Raw genomic sequence first — 19,706 nt, 5'->3', positions numbered from 1 at the left:
GGGCTTCCTTTGTCTAAGTCTGCCATTATCCAGTTTCATTAGATGACCCTCAATTTCTGTCATGAGAAAAGGACACAAGTCCCTATTCTTTTTCTCCATCCTTTCTGTAATTATATAAATCTCTATCATGACCTCACATTTTTTTCCTAAATAAAAAAGCTGCAGAGTAACTTTTCATTTTTGGGGAACTGTTTCATCTTCCAGAAAAAAGAAATTATATAATATAGATGCCAGTATAAATCAATACCTAGGAGTAATTTAGGATGTCTTCATTTCCAGCCTGTTTTGTTAAGAGAATATTATTCCTGACTTCTTGACCTGCCAGGTTGAATTGGAATCTTCTAAAAATATTTTTGCTGCACCTATTCCAGTTTTAATTTACCCATAATATATAGGTTTGATGCAGTATTCATGGAATCAACTTTTTATGGCTCATTCATCTTAACTCAGAAAGGTGACAAGTTCTGTTTTGATTAGAAGAAGCACAGTGTAATTATTCCTGAAGATGCTGTGTTAAGAATAAGAATGCTGCATTTGAAGAGTATATAAATTCTTTGAATTGTGCAAATTCAACTTTATATACCTTCCTTATTTAGGGGGGGAAGGGATGAAATGCATGAATCCTTCATTCTTGAATAAAAGCTCCATGTATAGCTCTGCTGTGGTCTAGTGTTTGACCTACTCGCCTAACAAGATATACCCTTTAAGACCTCTCAAGGTGAACCTCATTTTCAAGGTACTTTGATTTTTATTAGAGAACATTTTATACTTTGGACTATTTATCAGTGTTTATTATTGCCTGCCATTGTCATATCAAACATATTTAACAGTGAATTGAAGTATTTCCTTTAGACTAGTATATTTATTTATTTATTTATTTATTTATTTATTTATTTATTAAATTTGTCCCCCGCCCATCTCCCCCCAATGGGGGACTCTGGGCGGCTCACAACATGTTAAAACAATAAATAAATATACAATTAAAACCTATAACAATTCACATTCACAAAAATAAAAGGGAAAATTCCAGGAGGCCGATGGTTCAAGGTTGGTTCTCTATACTTTAGAATCATGATTGTTTTTATATTTTTAATAATGACTGTTTTTTATATATTTATTGGTTTACTTCATTGTTGTACACCGCCCAGAGTCACTTTTTTGTGAGATGGGCAGCCATATAAATTTGATAATACACACACACACACACACTGTGTGTGTCTGTGCGCACACGTGTATGTGTTCATTCCACTTTCCTTTATATACAGCCCACCTTCCTTTAAGAAAAGGAAAAAGGGTGGGCTGAATATCCTATCCTAAAGAGAGTCTCCATATATCCCTTCCTGTAACACTGGTAAATACCAGCACCTCAGTAGCTCCTAAAGCTAATGCATTATACACGGTCATGAGTTCAATTCTCGATAGAGTTTGAACTCCATAGAAAAATCTGTGGCTGTGTATGTCTGATGAATCCCAGATAGCCAAAATTGGTCATGCACGGCCTGCTGGTGTTCAAGTAAAAACGCCATAAGTATACACTGTGTAAAAATAGAGAAATCTCAGCCTGGGAAGCAGAGGTGGAACTCATGTAGAATCTTGTACAGATAAGATAGATTACATTATATACATTTGGGTGTGTATATAACATTCTCATGATTAGAAGTGGCCAGTACAAACTTCCTAAATCGTTTTCTCTTTTTTCCCAATCTTGCTGAAATACAGATTTCAGTTACCCCCTTTCTTTGAGTTATCCTCTTTCTTAATCACAAATGGAAACATGTACTGCATAACTAGCCTATGCACGCTTATCTCTTCTCTTGCTCTGCAGGTATCCCATTTTTGTAGAAACCACTACAAATGTCTTGTAAACAACAAGGGAAAATAAGGAATTGGAACATTTGTCCTACTTTATCTGTGTCAGTGACAATTCAGAACAGGTTCTTAAGTTTCCTACCCAGGCTAGCAAGTGATTATTCATCCCATTCCAAGCTACATAAAAAGATAGATTGCAGACTTTAAGGCTTATTTTACTTGACTTATTCAGAAATAATTTGACATAATATACATCTGATTGGTGAATGAGCTGGTTCCTAGGAATTCATGTTTAATTCACAGGCTTCGAAAAGTAGGATTTTCTTACATGAACAAAACATCCATCTCTGATTATTAGAATGAAACATAAGAAAAGAGGGGGGGGGAAATCACACATGCGTGTATATATTTCCCAGCTATGCTATTCCAATAAAATAAAGTTATTCCCTGGAGACATCAAGTCTTAAAAGATCAGATGTGCTCTTAAGCATAAAAAAGCATTAAAATTTTCCTCTGAGTAAATTAAGGTAGGTGTCTCTGATACGACGTGTTATTACAAAATGTTCCATTATAAACAATGAAGAAGAATCATGTTTCCAAGAGACCTCACGCAGTAGAGTGTTTTTCTTTTTCATTCCATTAGGAACATGTTATTAAAACTCTAAAACGTTACTAACAGCATAACTTCTATCCCCCCCCCAATATAAATGCAAGTGTACCCTAGAGTTGCTGCTATGCGATCCTACAGAATTTCAAAGAATTCTAATAAAAATATGCAGCATAGTCCAGTAAATTAAAACTATAATGTAGATCATACTATGGGTAGGATCCAGTCTTAGTCAAATTATAAGCAGATTAATTGAAATCAGTAAGACTTAAATTAATAGTAATTAATTTATTCAATTAATTTCAATGGATCTGCTATGGAAATCATTAGGTCTGAAAGCAATCTAATATTTTTTTTTAGACAGCAAAGGAGTGCTAGAAAAATAATTGCTCAAAAGTGTTTGATTTATACCCCTATGAAATTAATACTAATAAGTAACTAGCTACTTATAACTATAACTAGATTTCCTGTATCAAAATGCAAGAGTTTATCTGATTTCATATATTTAGGAGGAGGGTCCCTAGCTACTGTCCAGTTTCTATATACTTCAGATATCAGTCTGTGTAGAGTTTTTGAACTTTAAACACTTAGTAGAGAGAATCACTATACATTGGTTCTATATAGGATATTCATATGTGCAGCAACTGTATTTTTCTTACTGTACATAGTTTAATTCAGAGGTTATGAGAATCTGCCTACATGCATTCTTACCTGATTCGTACCCAGGTAATAATATCTGTTTAGTCCAGAGTATATGTATATACCTGAGCTGAATGACAAACATATCAGGGAATAATGATCTTAAGTTACAATAAGACAGATTCTACTTGAACTTTAGGAAATTTAGGAAAAATGTGCTAAGAATAGTTTAGCAATATAACCAGTTACTGAGGGAGGTAAAGATCTCCCTTTAGTGGATTTGTTCAAGCAGTGGCTGGACAAGTATCTGTCAGGAATTCTTTAGCCTGGATTCCTACCCTGAATAGGGAGTTGGACTCAATGTCCTAAATGGCCTTTTCTGTTTTGGTGATTCCTATAGCTGGAATGAACTGATTAACTCTTGACTATACAATTCCTTTTGGTTCTGAGGAACTGCCTAAGAGAAGAGTGGATGGAAGATCTGAAGAGGAAGCATGACCATAAGAATAACTGAAGAACTAGAAACAGTAGAGGAAATAACTATAGCTAAAATCCATACCCACTCATACATATTTATACAGGCCCAGTTTTGAAAACAGAGTGACCTTGGTAGGCTAAAGCCTAGAAGTTGTCTTCAAGTTCTGGGCTGCAGAGCTACAGACAAGTCTGAGGAGAGACAGCATAAGCACTCAACACTAAATTTATCATGCAATTGAGTTAAATACCTCAAAAGTTCTTCCATGTCCTCAGCAGGGCTAGCATTTAATACAGGTTCTCTGTCTTCACTGGCTGCCAGAAACAGCAGTGGGTCTCCAAGAGTTACCACTCCACCAAGATCTGGACCTTCAAATAATTTCACATCTAACATTTAAACAAAGCAACAGATGGAATCAGGTTGGAATACAGTAGTAAACAGCAACAATAACCTAAATGAGTTGGGTGGGCAAAGGACCTATTGGAGTTGCATGGGTACAAGAAGAATAAACAGAACTGTTTTCATGTGATCCAGTTTCATGTAGATCCCACCCACATAGAAGAATAAAGAGGTCTGCAAGGTGGGGAACATCAGATTTGGTTGATCTATGTCACATTGCCATGGATCCTGAATTATGCTACACCATATCATTGGCTTTCACTGCCAAACTATTTTAAGAGGAAATCATCTTCAAGAGAATAAGTTTTTATGACACCAATTCACTTCTGTATAGAAAACAGAAATACTAACCCTTATTCCTTTTTAAACATAGAATTATTTCATTCATTAGATATACTAAATGAAGTATGGTCTACACCAGGCTTGGGGTAACCTACGGCCTTTGAAATATTGTTGCACTCCAATTCTCTTCAGCCTAATCAAGCCTGGCCAATGGCCCATTCCAGTTTATGCAGTAAGCTGAAAAGGTAAGCAGAGATATCTTACAGAAGGGATGTGAATATTGTTTTCTTTCTTTACGTTATCTCAGTACTTTTAACCATTATACATGAAGAACCTGTGTATAGTAATAGTTAAGATGTTAAACAAGGACTCAAGTTCAAATTCTTCTTTGGCCATGGAAGCTCACTATGTGATTTTGGGCCAGTTAGTCTCAACATACCACACACAGTTGTTGATGTGGGGATAAGATGGGAGGGTAGGGTGATTCCAAGACATTGACTTGACCTCTCAGAGAAAATACATGATAGAAATGCAGGAAATAAATAGAGCTATCTAAAGAAGCTAGTTAAATAATTGCCACCATGAAATAAGTAACTATATCCAGAATCTAAGACAGTTTTACAACCAAAGATTACATGCTTTGTGGCACTTTTTTTTCATTCCTACAGAGTACATATCAAGAAACTGTATATTCATTTATTACCTTCTTTGACTGTCAATATCTTCTTGTTACCAGGGGATGAAAAATCTTCAGCCATGCCAAACAGTTCTTCACCTGGATCTACTTCTCCACGAAAAATCATTAACTTGGTTTTATCTTCTTTAGCAGGAGAGGATGTGGGCTTCTTGAGCTTTTTAGATCTAAAATTTTAAGTAATAAAACAGAAATTACTACAAACTTTCTCAGGAGGGATTTGAATTGGGGGAGATGGTATTGAGCCCTTTTCAACCATACCATGACTTTGATTTTATTAGCCATGAAAGAGAAAACACGCTGCCATAATTCTGAGCTGCTCCATGGCTCTGAAAAATTTTTGAACATAGCATAAAGAGTTCCAGTCCTGCCATTCTGACCCAGTGTTTAATTTGGCCCTTGGTTTGCATGGTCTAGAGCCAGTTTGGTGTAGTGGTTAAGGCACCAGGCTAGAAACTGGGAGACTGTGAGTTCTAGTCCCACCTTAGGCACAAAGCCAGCTGGGGGATCTTGGGCCAGTCACTCTCTTTCAGTCCTAGGAAGCAGGCAATGAATGGCAAATCACTTCTGAAATCTTGCCAGGAAAACTGCAGGGACTTGTCCAGGCAGTTGCCAGGAGTCAACACTGACTCGAAGGCACATGTACATACACTACACAGTCTACCCTATAACCGTGGAGCAGTTGCCATAAAGAACTCTTTCTGTGCCATCTGCTTTAAATGTGGCATATGAAAAATATAAATGGGAAGAATATTTATAGTTGATCATAAAATACTGCAAAAGAATATAAATAGCAATAGCCAAACTTTTCATGTCAAGCCTTAAAAAAAAAAAACTGGCAAATTTTATTCTACCTGAAAGAAAAGGAAAGCAATACAGATCCTGAAAATACATTGTCATGTGCTCCCAGCAATGCATAAGGGATGGAAGACAATTCCAAGAAGGATGTTTTTTCCATGACTTGTAGAAATAATTGTAGCACGCAGTTGGGGAGCAGAGGGAAGGCATAGCTTAAGTTAATTCAGCAAAGGATAGTTAGATCAGCGTTGTCCAAACTTGGCCACTTTGAGTGGACTTCAACTCCCAGAATTCCCCAGCCAGCATGGCTGGCTGGGGAATTCTGGGAGTTGAAGTGGCCAAGTTTGGACAACACTGAGTTAGATGATTAAAACTGAATATTATACCTGAAGGTGGATCTAGTGAATCCTGGTATTACAGAACGCAACCTATCTGAACTGAACTACTACAGACATATATTTGAGAATCAAAGAATGTTGAACCTGGGAATTTATTCAGTGTACCAGTACTAAACAAAACTCAAAGTTCTTGATTCGGATGATTATGTGCCATCAAGTTGGTGCTGATTCCTAGCAACCATACTGATTTTCTCCAAGATGATCTGTCTGATCCAGCCTGGTCCTTCAGGTCTTCTAATGGTGCATTGGTTCACTGCTGCTGAAATCCACCTTACTGCTGGTCACCCTCTTCTTCCCTCCCCTTCCACCTTTTCCAGCATTAGAGCCTTTTCCAGAGAGCTGGGTCTTTGCATAATGTGTCCAAAATATGATAATTTGAGCCTGGTCATTAGTGCCTTAAATGAGAACTCTGGATCGATTTGTTCTATGATCCATTTTTTTGGATGTTTGGCTAACCATAGTATTTTCAGGAGTCTTCTCCAACACCAGATTTCAAAGTGTTAATACCCTTTCTATCCCGCTTCTCCACAGTCCAACTTTTGCTTCCATAGAGCAATGCCGGGAAAACCATTGCCTGTACTATTCTGATCACTGTAGGTATAGATACATCCCAACACCTAAATATCTTTTCAAGGCCTTCCTTGCTACTCTAGCAAGTGCTACCCTGTGATGCCTTTCTTGACTGCTGGTTCCTTTACTGTTGGCAGTTGATTCCAAAAGGCAGAGGCTATTCACCACTTCAATATCTTCACTGTCTTTTTATATATATATATATATAATTTTGATTAACAATTTTGATTACAGTAGTAAAATCTAATACAAACTAAACTTAAAAAAAGAGAATAGAAAGGAGTAAAAAATGCAAGAAAAAAGTAGGAATATAATAAGGAAAGAGAAAAGAAATATATAAAGAAGTGACTTCCAACCTTCATCACCACAAGCGTAAACAAATTTAATGACTCTTCACCCCCTCTAAGGTTACAAATATTTTTCTCTTCATCCCATATCCCATCCCTTATCTTTAAACAAATCCATAAAACATCTTTTCAGTCCTGGCGTCAGCAGAAAGTTCATTAAGGGTTGCCAGAGGTAACAACATATCTTGTTTTAACCTTGAATTAATAAACCAACTTTATATTCCTTCCTTTTATTTCTAACAATCTTAATCTTTACATTTAACATTTCTTCAATAACATCTTTTGGACATAGTCTATCCATAGAAGCAGACATCATTACTGACATTGCTGATAATGTGGCTACTATTTTCTGATTCCATTCTTCAAAAGTCTCCTTCAGTATTTTCATTATTAGCAACAATGTTTTGCAACGTTTTGCAAGTTTAGTCCCCTCTAGTATCCAGTTTTTGAAATTATGAAATTGCTTATGTTTTGTCTTGTAAAAACTACAACAATCTATTTCCTACAAGAAACTGTTTGTTCTTTATAATTAATTCCAAAATCTAATTGTAAAAGTTTCAATATTCCATTTTTATCTGGACCCTTAGTCCATTTATAACTTTCTAAGATCAAAATCTTACTTAGCTTTTTGCTGTTTATTTCATATTCTTTAAGTTCTTAAGTTTATGATTAAAATTTTCTTTCATTCAGGATTGAAAGCACACTCACCCAGCATTCTCAGACTTGTTGGTCTGAAGGTCTCTAATAGCTTAGAAGTAGTTAATGAGCAATTTCCAAAAGTGAATAGTGAGGTTTGTGAACTTAGTGTCCTTTAAAAGTCTCCACTGAGGGTGCAAGCAAGACTAGTAATCGCATCATCTCCCAGTGCTCACCCCATGGAAAACTGCTATCCTGCAGTCTCCTCACAAGGAGCAGCTGTCTGGAGCACATGTGGGTGTTCTCCCATCCTCTCCTTAGCCAGAGAGATTCCAAGGACGCAGCCTACTCAACTGTTCCTTGGTCTTTGCCACGGTCCATCCAGACTGTGGCTACTTGACTTCTGTATAGGTTTCACATAGGGACAAGATGTTCTGGGATTCCCATTTTCCTAAGCACATTCCAGAGTTTGACATGGTCAACACAACTGAAGACCACACTATAATCAATGAAGCACGTACTGACTTATTTTTGGTATTAGTTGGCTTTCTTAATTATACAGTCTACATCAACAATAATGTTGCTTGTTCCTTGGCCTTTTCTAAAGCCAGCTGGAACACTTGGCATCTCTCTTTCCATGTAGGGCTCTAATCTGTGTTAGGTGATCCTAAACATTATTTTACTAGCATATGAAATTAAGGATATTATACAATCATTTGTACACTTTTTAAAGTCTCCTTTCTTTGGTACTGGTACTGATTGATCTCTTCCAATATTTTGGCCACTGTGTTTTTTGCCAGATTTGCTGGCATAGTCTGCTTAGAACCTTTACAGATTCTTCTTCAGATGGGTGCCATATTCCTGTAGATACTTCATCAATTCCTGTAGCCTTCTGACTTGGTAATGACTGGACTGCTGATCTAATTTCATCTTCCAGTACTAGAGGTTCTTGTAAGTAGTGAATATTATATATATAATAAGGTATTTTGGATGTTGACATTTCTACTGTACAAAATTTCAGTATACTCCTTCCTTGCTTGATCTTCTTGGAATCAGTTACTAACTCAAAGTCTACTGCATATAAATTGACTCCAAGTTATCATCCTTTCAGCAATATAATACTGGGAGTCAGAAATTCATGTTGCTCAGTTGTAGATTATTGAGATAGGAGATCTCAAATAACAAATAGGAGATCCAGATTTCTAATTTCTGCCCACTCCTGTTGTTCAGCTGTACTCCATCTATTTCAAATAGGAGAAATCTCAGGTAAATAAAGGAAAGTCAAAAGTGTATTTCAATATGGGTATTCAATCTTAACAATGCTAACTCTTAACGTAGTTTTTTTCATCATTGTGTTTGTCCAGATGGATATAATTTTAAATTAACAAACCCCAAGATTTCTCTCATTTAAGTGATCAATACAAGAGGCTTTGCAACAGATTGCACTGTTTCACAACCACGATCTATTCAAATGCAATTGTCAAAAATTTTGAAATAGTGCAGTGATCAGTCTATGGGCTTTTTCAAGAAGGATGGTGCATTTTTGTGACTGATTATGACATTTACAGTTAGTTCCTCTTTCCAAACTGGATGTAACCAGTTCTTTGCAGAAAATACTAACAGTGAAAGTATTTTGTTAACATTTCATATATATTGTTGATCAATCCATTTACCTATTTTTAAGTTTACTGAAATATCAAGGAATTTTGGGAATCCCAAAATGATGAACTAATTTTAACTAATTTTAATACTTAGGGAAAGTGTTGTTGCCAGATGTCTTACAGCTCATTTCTTTTCTATAGGCACCACTGATGAACAACTTGGTAACCGATATAACTAGCAATGCAAATTTCCTAAGGTTACTTCAAAACAAGGAGGCGCCAGGCTTCCTGCTGTCACAACCCTTTGCAATAAGAATATCCGTCCGTAGCATAAAATGTACAAATGCAAGAGAGTATCATATTAAGAATATATTCAATCCCAAAGTCAACAGCAGTTGAAAGAATGTCTTCTTCCAAATAAGGATGGTTACACTGTGAAGCTCCAGTAATGGGGATTAAGTTAAGGGAGAGAACGCACGGCAAGATGATTGACCAGAAATGCCCAGCATGACATCAACCAAAAGGGCTGAGGAAGCATAACATGTTCCGTGGGAAGAGACAGATGCCTACCCAGCTGTTAGGGGTCACTCACATAGCACAGTTTGTAACTTCTCTGGTGTCCTTTCTTTTCTTTTCTTTTTTAAAAAAATTGAAATACAGAAGTCTATTTCTAGGGGTTTGTTGCTGGTGGGCTAAACAAGTGGGCTTCCCATTTATCAGTATCATTCTAGTCATTGTCGGTTCATTGTTAGTACTCTGAGTAAATAAAACTGCAGTGTTTCCAGAACCTGTTCAAATTCTGTAGAAAAACTATACTTTAACTCTGGTACTAAAGAATGTTTAGAACAAATACTGGCACAGATATTTCAGTTTGCTGAATAAATTTTCTTTCATTGCTCTGGGGATATTAAAAAATGTATAGAATATATTCCTCTAATTTGTGTCACTTTATACATCCCATATGTTCTTATCAGAAGAATGAACAATAGTTTCCCAACATTCTTTCCCATTGCTTTTATCCAATTGCTCTATATACATAAAGCCAATATAGATTAAAGTCTGTACAGTTCACAGTACAATGCATATGTAATGTCTTTTGCTAAAGTCAGCTCTGTTTGGGTCATAACCCTTGTAGAAGAGAAAAGTATAGATAAACTTATTTCATAAAGTAAACTACAACATTAGTGTGGTCTGCTTTAAGGTTGAAAGGAAATATGATTTACTTAATTACAATGATTAGAAATTATAGCTGCAACATTAATCAAGCTCTTAAGATTCAGTGTAAGATAAACTCTTGTCCTAAGCAGGGACGCACCTAATTATCTCTTTACTTATCTCCTCTGAATGTTGCTATATTTTGATTTTGTTTTTATGAAGACTAAATCAAGCTAGCTGACAGTTTCTTGGATGTCCTTTGTCACTTAAGCATTTGTATTAGGAAATGACAGGTGGCTTGGGGCAAACGCCTCTTTCCTGATGAAAGGCCTGAAAAAAAGCAGGACTGTTTTGCATTTCTTTGTGCTGGCTACCAGTCCTATCTCTCACTAGGAAACAGAAGGTTCTCTGAGCCCTCAAGAACATCATAAAAGAGAAGTGGAACGGTACATTTTGGCTCAAGAAGACATGAAAGAAGTAGTGACTTGCTCTCCGGGCATACCTACAGGTAATGAAGGGAGACAAATATTATCTAAACTAAAGGTAATCCCTAGAGATGACAGAATTGCCAAGGGAATTTTCAGTGCCAACTTACATATTTACACAGAAGTAAGTTCTACTGAGCTCCATGAAATCTATGCCTAATCAAGAGAGAACTAACAATTTCAACCTTTGTGGTGTGTTTGTTTATTTGAACCCGCTCTTTTCAAGCTTTACTTTAAATCATAGGGAAAACAGGCTGTATATTAAAAACGTGCGGCTTCAGTGGTTCGTGAAAACATTGTGCAGCTTCAGCGGTTTGTCAGCTCCAGGAGGGAGAATGCCGTCCGCCATTTTTAGTAACAGGCAGCCCATCCGTAAATATGAGTTGTCCGTAACTCAGACATTCTTAACCCAGGGACTGTATTCAATTGATAGCTCAAATAAATAAAATTCACATGATTCACATTTAACAAACAAAATGACAGACCTGTTAGAAATAACAGCTGAGATGTAAAGGACTATCAAACTGAAGAAAAGGGCGAGCCTGATTGAATACGTTCTGACCTGGTGGAAGTTGGGGGCCTTTTTTTCTCTGAAGCACAGATTCCTTGGCCAAATATCAGCTAGATGGTTTTTATGCTCTCCTCATTCCACATGAGGTTTACCATGAGCAGCAGAAAGGGGAGAAAGCAGCGAGGCCAAGAAAACAGGTCTAATCTTATCCTGTCCCTGGATTTTCAGAGCTAGTTTCACTGTTCTTTGAGATCTGCCCAGGGTTTGTACAATGTCTACAGATTTAAGAAGGACAGGACAAACACAGATTTTGCCCTTCAGTCTTTTCTGTACTTGGACCTACCCTTTGTTACTCTTTTGGCCAGGCAGTCAAAAAAAAAAAAGTAAGGATGGAAAACATAATATCCTATTAAAATATAGATAAACATAACTGTGTCAAGGAACCAGACTTACTTATTTTAAGATTTTACAGTGTAAACTAAGCCTGTGTTGGAGCATAGAAGCCATGGGAACGACATCATTGTACTTAGGCTGTAATTCTAAGCATGCTTTTTTGAAACAAAACAAAGGGAAACAGGCAACACAAGGCTTGAATGGGCCTGTAAATTTGCAGCCCAAAAGATGTTTACTAAAAGGTAAGTCATACCACATTCAGTGCAATCCTCTTTCCAGTAAACAAGCACTGAAAAGTCAAGAAAACAGCTTATGCCAGAGTTGTTCAATTGTGAAAACAGTGGGGAAGCAATGTGGCGTTAGTTAGGTCTGTATCACATTTCTAGTTGACTTTTGACTGAATGTTATTTATTTGTTTGTCAAATTTATATGGCCGCCCATCTCATGAAAAAGTGACTCTGGGGGGTGTACAATTATCTGACATTGGACACTCGAGTGGGGTCTCACACGAGCACAAAGGGAGGGGCGGCTCCGCTGCGGCCTAGCTTTGCTGCCTTGTGTGGGCGGGGCTTGGAGCCCGCCTATTTCCTGTTTCCCTCATTTTCTCTCTCTTCTCCTCGTGGCTGTCCAGGAGGTAGGAATGAATCCTCTCTCCTCCTCAGGGTTTTTGAACTAACATTTCACAACCCCACCAGCAACTAGGTGGCCGAGAGGGTTGGAGATTGACAGAAGGACAACAGTAGTGACAGACAGCAGGAAGTATGGTGGGAGATGGGACATGAATTGTTCCAGGGTAAGAGAGATTGCACATCTCTGCTTCAGGACCCCAATCTCAACTCACGTGCCAGATATCTAAATCACTGGGTACGCTGGGCTCAGACTCATGCTTCTGAATGCCAGCTTTGTCTGCAATAAATTTAATCTCCCTATGATTTATCTGTTTAAGCATTTATTTGCACTTTGCAGTGTATTACTGCTGGTTGCTGCTGCTGCTATGTGACAGATATTGCTTGTACAGCAGCAGCAGGAGGGAAAAGCCAGTGGTCGCACGGCTCAGACAAAGAGCTAAAGTGGGCATTCCAATAACCCCTTGCCTGAGTAGCCATTGACAACCAGCAAAGGACGCTTATATATACCAGAAGAATACCAGCCACATCAATACCAATGTGTTTTAGTGACTTTATTTGCAAGAGTGAGTGCAAACATTCACAATCATCTACATACCATGAATAAGGCTTTTTAAAGCCCAACCCAGTTAAAGCTCATTAGAAAGGGAAGGGGAGGGGGAAATGAACAAGAGGCAACTGAAATCCACTCCCATTAGGGCTTTCTACTGTCAACAAAAGAGCTCTGTGAATCAAGTGATTCAACATTTCCTGTTCCTCAGGCAGAAGGTTGGGAGCATTCGATGAGGTAATGCACATTTGGAATTCTCAGCGGAAGAGCTGAGTCATGCTATTATTATAAATCCCCTCAGACAAAAGATGCTTCAGTTTCTCCCTTCCCAGCTCCCAAGCTGGAGAAGAAAGAAGTCATGGGTCAAACTAATTTGCTGCGGCACATGTCCTTCTGTACTTTTAAAAAGGTGCCAGCTTATTGCTCACAAACTGCAAAGGAGCTGCTAACACTGTCTCTGGCTTGACATGCTTTAGAGCACAGTAACATCCGCATCTCAAAATTCAACATTTTCTTTTCCCATCATCTCTCCCAAATCCCCAAACCATCAATCCTTCTGACTAAAAACTCACCTCACCAAAGATCAGCTTTTCCCAACACACCAGTTTTCTAGGTCTAAGAATGAGGACTCAAAAGGGCTACATTCTGTAAAAAAACAGACTTTAACCATTTCCTCTATATCACCAACCTACTCACAGCAACACTCTCCCAAGGTCATTTGCTCAGGCTTCATTGAACATTCATGGTATCACACCATCTGATTTCATATGCAGCTGCAAAAGATCAGCTGATAGTTGCTAAATATACTACAGAAAAAAGGAGGGGAAGCAGAATGCCTACAAAGGCAGCTGTAGAATTTAAGCTATCAGCAAACATGAAGTCATGTATATCTAGGCCAACCCCTGCCCCCAAATGGGTTGCCAATGGGTATGGCCTAGCAAAATAGCCATCTCCTCAAGTACACAAGAAAAGAACTTCTCAATGTAGAAAAGGGGTGTCAGGAACAAGGTTTCTGTTTGACTTGCCTTCTCCAAACCGCTTGTCTTTACTGTGAACTTCTCCTAGACCTATTTGTGGGTGCAGGAAGAATCAGGGTGTGTGTATGAGAGAGAGAGAGAGATCCCTCCACCATTAGAAGTTTGATATGGTGCAGCAGATGAACATTTTTGTAAACTCAGTTGTTCTTTTTGTAGACCATAACGTAATTATTTTGATAGGCAAACTCCCTGACCTAAGCAGATTGTGCTGAAGCTTTGAACAAGTAATTGATATCTCTCAGTTTCACCTTTTCCTAGTTTGTATAATTGGAGTAGCAGGCTTGCAACACAGTTGATGCAAGGACAAACACAATAAAAGCAGTAAAAAAAGTAAATGTATGACAGTAAGGCATTTTGCAAGGATGGGGGTTTTGTTTTTGCTTTTATTTTTGAGTATCAGTGACATTGAGAAATATTTTTCTCCCACTAAAGATTTGAAATTATTGCTATAAAAATGCTTGCTGGGAGTTTTGGTAGACCTTGAAAATGAGATTGATTTTGAAGCTGAAGTAAGATAGTTCATATAGAAAACTTTGGGGGGGAAATGTAATGCTATACTTGATACACCTTTAGCCCACTGTATAATTATGTTCAGATATACTAGTTATAATGGAGTTATAAAAAATAAGTTTTCCTGCTGATTTAGGTTAAAAGTTCAAATAAAGCAAAGCTATATATGTCCCTTTTCCTTTCTGAATGCTTAAAAAGGATATTCACACACCCACCAGAATGTAGGGTTGCCACCTCTCCTGGTTTGACCTAGAGACTCTGAGTTGTAGTCCTTTATTTCTGGGCTGAGCAGCTGATTGGGGCTGGGAGGGGTGGAATGTGTGTCACGGTAGGAAGGAAATTCCCACTGCACCAAGCAATGCTTGCTAGGTCATTGGTTCATGTGGGTTTACTGCTCCTTCAAAAAGGTGCTAGACTTGTGATTAAAAACAGTCTACTTGATAGATGATCCATTCGCTTCCAGACAGCTGTTAATAAGAGTGATTCCTCTTTCCAAGCCAGGTCTCATGTAGATACAACGGAAGGGCACCAGCCCTCCTGTTGCCCACAGCAGAATAGCTATGGAGAAAAGCGCTTAAAGACTAGGGTGGAGTGGCCATCCCTGTATCAGCCTAAAGTGGCCAATAGGAACTGGGTTGGTCCCACTCACGGATGGAGTAGTTAGGAAGCATGTGTAGATTCTATCTATAACAACAACCACAACAACAACAACAACAACAAATGCACCTGGATAAGAAAGAAAACATCAGGACAGCTACGGATGACTTAAAGCTGCTTCAAGTATGTGTTGTGGATCAGATGAAGGCCACACCATGAAGACACGGCAGAAAAAAAAAAATTGTTGGAGCATATTTGCACCATAATCAGGCTAAGGAAAGATGGTAACTCTGCCAACGTGTCAGGCTTGGAAATAAGGGCATGGTTTATTAAATATGCTGTGTATGTATGTATATATATATATATATATATATATATATATATGTGTGTGTGTGTGTGTGTGTGTGTGTGTGTGTATATCTATCTATCTATATCAAGGCATACAAACTTGGTTTTATTCATGTGTTTCTTTTCCCATTTCCTCACCCTGCATACATTCTGACTCTTAAACTCTAAAGAGATAAATCCAGCAAAATATTATATTAATAACTGGAGCTGTAAGAGTGTTTGCCACTGTAGGAACAGTCTTCCCTTGAGACCAAATCAAGAAATAATGAATGAAAGTTAATTGGGGTTAAAGTACTATTTGGCACTGCAGGAACAGACTTCCTACAAGAGCACACTAATAATTTCTTATCAGAACTACCATCTATATTCAGGAAAACTTTTGTAAAATCACTGTAACTCTGTGATCATTGCTTTTACCTAGCACCTATATTTTCTTTTCCAACACAGTGGGCAAGATTTTGTGTATTGGCATGTACATTTTTTTTGCTCTTTCACTATCAAGACACATTCTGCCTATCAGTTTACAGAAACTCTCATTTACAATAAATGGCAAATTGTACTGTAAGGGGAAAAAAACCCTGAAAAAGTACTTCTGTATTTGCTGGTCTCTCACTGGGCTGTATAAATTAGACCAAGAGCTCATCAGCGCTCAGGAAGATATTAAACTCTTCTGTCTCTCCACATTTGTTTGACACTACCTTGTGAGAAAATCTAAGCAAGGCTGGATGATACTTGGATGAGAAACGATCCTAAAATCTCAGGACTGCAGACTACATTGGAAAATAGAAAAATCTTCCTTAAAGAAGGTAATAGCCAGCCATTTTTCTACTGTTCCAAGGATCAGTGTGGCTCTGCCCATATACCCAACAGGAGTTGAGCTGGACCCAAAGGAGACTTTGCCTTTACCTGATAGTATCTTTATGTCCCTTTCCATCACAGTTCCACCAGGGAATATAGAAGAATCACAATCCATAGTATCTGCCCAGCCAATTTGATCTGGCAGGGTTGGCACACTCCAGGTTCCTTTGATTAAACAATGCCATCTAATCAGGAGCTTGGAAGTGCGCCTTCTTTATAGCAGTGCCTGCCCTCTGGAATGAGATTCCCCCTGAGATCCAGATGGCTGCCACCCTGCTGGTGTTTCGAAGGGGCTTGAAGACTTGGCTCTTCCCCCAGGCCTTTAGCAAGAGTGAGTGAAGCCCCCTTGGACTGTGTGGGCCTGTTTCTTTTTTTTCATTCCTGTGCTGTTTTTGTCATCTTTGCTATCATTTATTCTTTATTTTTTTTTGTTTCTTATTGGCTTATTTTATGTTTTTACTTGTGAGCTGACCAGAGTTGTTAGGAGTTGGGTGGCATACAAATTTAATAAAGAAACAAACAAATAACCATGTTTCATAAAAGGCATATGTGTTTCCTTTTTAGGGTAGCTTTATAAATCTTGCATTCTCTGCAGAATATTAGGAACTGAATGTACTTTCACAATGTATTCTCCTTGGATTTCTGTGTGGTCATAATGAAACTATCAGGTTTTTTGTTTTTTTGTTTTATAAAACTGCTGTATGCCAAGACAAAAAAAGCCTAGTCTGATGCAATACAAGCCCTTTTGGAAACATAAGCAGTTTTGGAAAATAAAACTCTGGTTATATCAGAAAAGCCCTAGACTGGAACAATAGCAGGTTTTGGAGATAGAATACTGTCTAGAGAAAGGCTCTTTACTTTATCCCAGTGACCCACACAAACCCCAGACCGCACCATATTTTCTGACTGCACTCACACCTTCCCCCATTGCCAGTCCTTTCTAACTTGTTCTGATGCCAGTGGTGAAGTCCCCAATCAGAGAACTAAATCAAAGTCAGGGACAGGCCATCACGGCAGTGGTTTTGTTGAAGAGGCAGCTGCAGCCTCCATCACCCCTACTCCTCTTGTCACCACTAGGCCAGCCAAGATCAACCAACCAGTCACAGCAGCTAGCCAGGATCAAGATAGAATTGGCGGGGGGAAGAGGTTTCAGGTAGGATGGCCATCCAGAACCATGAGTGTCCTGACAAAACTGGGACAGATACATATGTTTCTGTATAGAGATATCGTTCACTCTGAATAAAAAGTGTTGCATTGGGTGCTTCATTATTTACATCTAAAGTTTGATCAGCCTGAAGAACTTTTATGAAACCAGCCTCTCTTTCAAACTAAATGCTGTACAAGACAAGTGGGGCCTGCTACAAAATGTTCATCATTCCAAATGTTCTTCTTTTTCATTTCCCTTCAGCCAAAGTTCTCAAGCTGATACCTGCTCATATATTCATTTGTTCTTCCCATCATCCCCAGCCACCCTGATTATAGCAGCTGGGAACAGGAAGAATTGTAGTTCAATACATCAGCAAAGTATCTAAGTAGGAAAGAACTGCTGATACATAAGAGGAATGCTGACTACTTTGATAAATAATATGGGGTATATTGAAATAACACTGAATACTTAGAGACTTTTTCTAGTGCCTTTTGCACCTATCTCCTGCAGCATTCATGTGCAGACAATCTGCACAAAAGAGAATTAAACCCATCCTGATAAAACTGCCATGGGTCAGGTATACCCATGCTGTTTATCTGTCTTAACGAATAGAGAAAAAAAGCATGAAAACAAAGATTACAGCTATACACTAAAAACTTTAATAAAAATTAAGCAAACGTTGGGCCTCTGGGGAACATCACTGTAAACTTACCTTGTCCATCCTGATAAAACTAAGTTTTCTATTATAATTGTTATTAGGATTTTTATTGTACAGCTGCCAGATAAAAACATACGCTTTGAAGGGAAGAGAAGCCAATGTTAAGTGAATGTCATAGTATTGCCAAAAGCTGCTATCTAAAAATGGTGGCTTTGACAAATGGCTGGGGTTGGAAGCATGGCCAATGCTGGTGTCATTTGGCCCTAGTTAATGGCCAGGCCTGCTTTCAGGACCTGGCCTGTAACTCAGTTGTCAAAAGCAAAATCTCAAAGGCTGTGCAGCAATGTACTTGGCTAACACAAGCACGTCTGAGCTGGTGGCCAAAGGAGATGCAGGCTTCAGTTTATACACCACCACAATTAATCTTTTATTTTTGTTATCAAAATGCTTCTCTCTTCCCTTCCAAGTATATGTTTTTATCTGGCAGCTATACAATAAAAATTATAATAGAAAACTTGGTTTTATCAAGATGGACAAGGCAAGATATTCCCCAAGGGCCCAACATTCATTAATTTTTTATTGAAGTTTTTAGTGTACAGGCTAGGTATCATCCAGGCAATTAGTTACTGAATGTATTTATTACAGAAAAACTGCTCTTCCATTTCCTTCTACCATTTGAAATAGCTTAGAAACTAATTCAAAAGCCAAAATTGCTTAGAACAGCACAGTGACAAATGCCAAAACTTGCCATTTAGAAGAGCAAGGCATTCGTTCAAAATAGTATTGATCGATATTAATACGATGAATTGTTTACCTTAAAGTGAATCACGACTTTCATGCTACAAAGAGGCATTCTAAGGGCTTCCTGAGTCACTCCACCAAAGCCTCTCTGTTCCACTTAAGCCCTGCCCATCAGCAGCCACAGGATTTTAGTCAGAATGATGAAAGCAGCACTGCAGCCTTGTGCTGAAAGGTTCACCCGTTTTGTACATACCTGCGATGGTACGCCACATGTACAAAAGGGCAGGTCTTGCAGTGCGATGCCACAATGCTGCTTTTATCAGTTTGACACACACACACTTGCTTCGTGCCCTCCGATGTCACCAGCCCTATCCCTTGGAAAAGACGGAAGAAAGTGTCTCCATTGGAAACATCTGCTTCAAGGCACCTGACGTGCTCTGAATGGGCGGTTCTTGAAGGCTTCCCTTGCTGCTCTCAAGAACATCAACAGGGAAGATCATGGATGCATGTTCTGAACCTTCTCCATGGTGCCCAGAGTATCTTGGACAGCTGCTCCTGATGCAGCTGGGAAAACAGAGGGCTGAAGCAGATATTGAAGTGTTTGAATAGTTTTACCATCTCTATGTCATTTGCTGACAAAATGGGCTGATTTAAACATTTTCAAATAATTGATAATATAAGGCCTAAATGTCTTATTTAGAACTGCAGTCTGAATAAAAAGCTACTTGGATACAGTGGCAAGTAAATGTTCAGCCGCACTGGTCAAACAGTATGTTAAACAGACATCTTTCTATAAATCTGAATGTGCATTTATTTATGTGCAGTTGTTCACAGA

At 38.3% G+C, this 19,706-nt stretch overlaps 1 protein-coding gene across 2 annotated transcripts in view; it reads right to left on the bottom strand.

Annotated features, from left to right (window-relative positions):
- HS1BP3 (HCLS1 binding protein 3) overlaps positions 1-19,706 on the bottom strand; it is a 48,966-nt gene that overhangs the window by 11,324 nt on the left and 17,936 nt on the right. For both annotated transcript variants that reach the window (XM_007437650.4, XM_007437651.3), the window contains 2 exons: positions 4,915-5,072; positions 3,781-3,916 (listed from right to left, as the gene is read on the bottom strand). In XM_007437650.4, coding sequence (XP_007437712.1) covers positions 3,781-3,916; positions 4,915-5,072 — 294 coding nt within the window. The remainder of the gene's footprint in view (positions 1-3,780; positions 3,917-4,914; positions 5,073-19,706) is intronic.

The sequence above is a fragment of the Python bivittatus genome, unplaced genomic scaffold (assembly GCF_059951505.1).
Source record: "Python bivittatus isolate LINGU-HERP-01145 unplaced genomic scaffold, Pbiv_v1 ctg000020_np1212, whole genome shotgun sequence".
NCBI classification, from domain to species: Eukaryota; Metazoa; Chordata; class Lepidosauria; order Squamata; family Pythonidae; genus Python; species Python bivittatus.
This window is presented reverse-complemented; position numbering and strand designations above follow the sequence as displayed.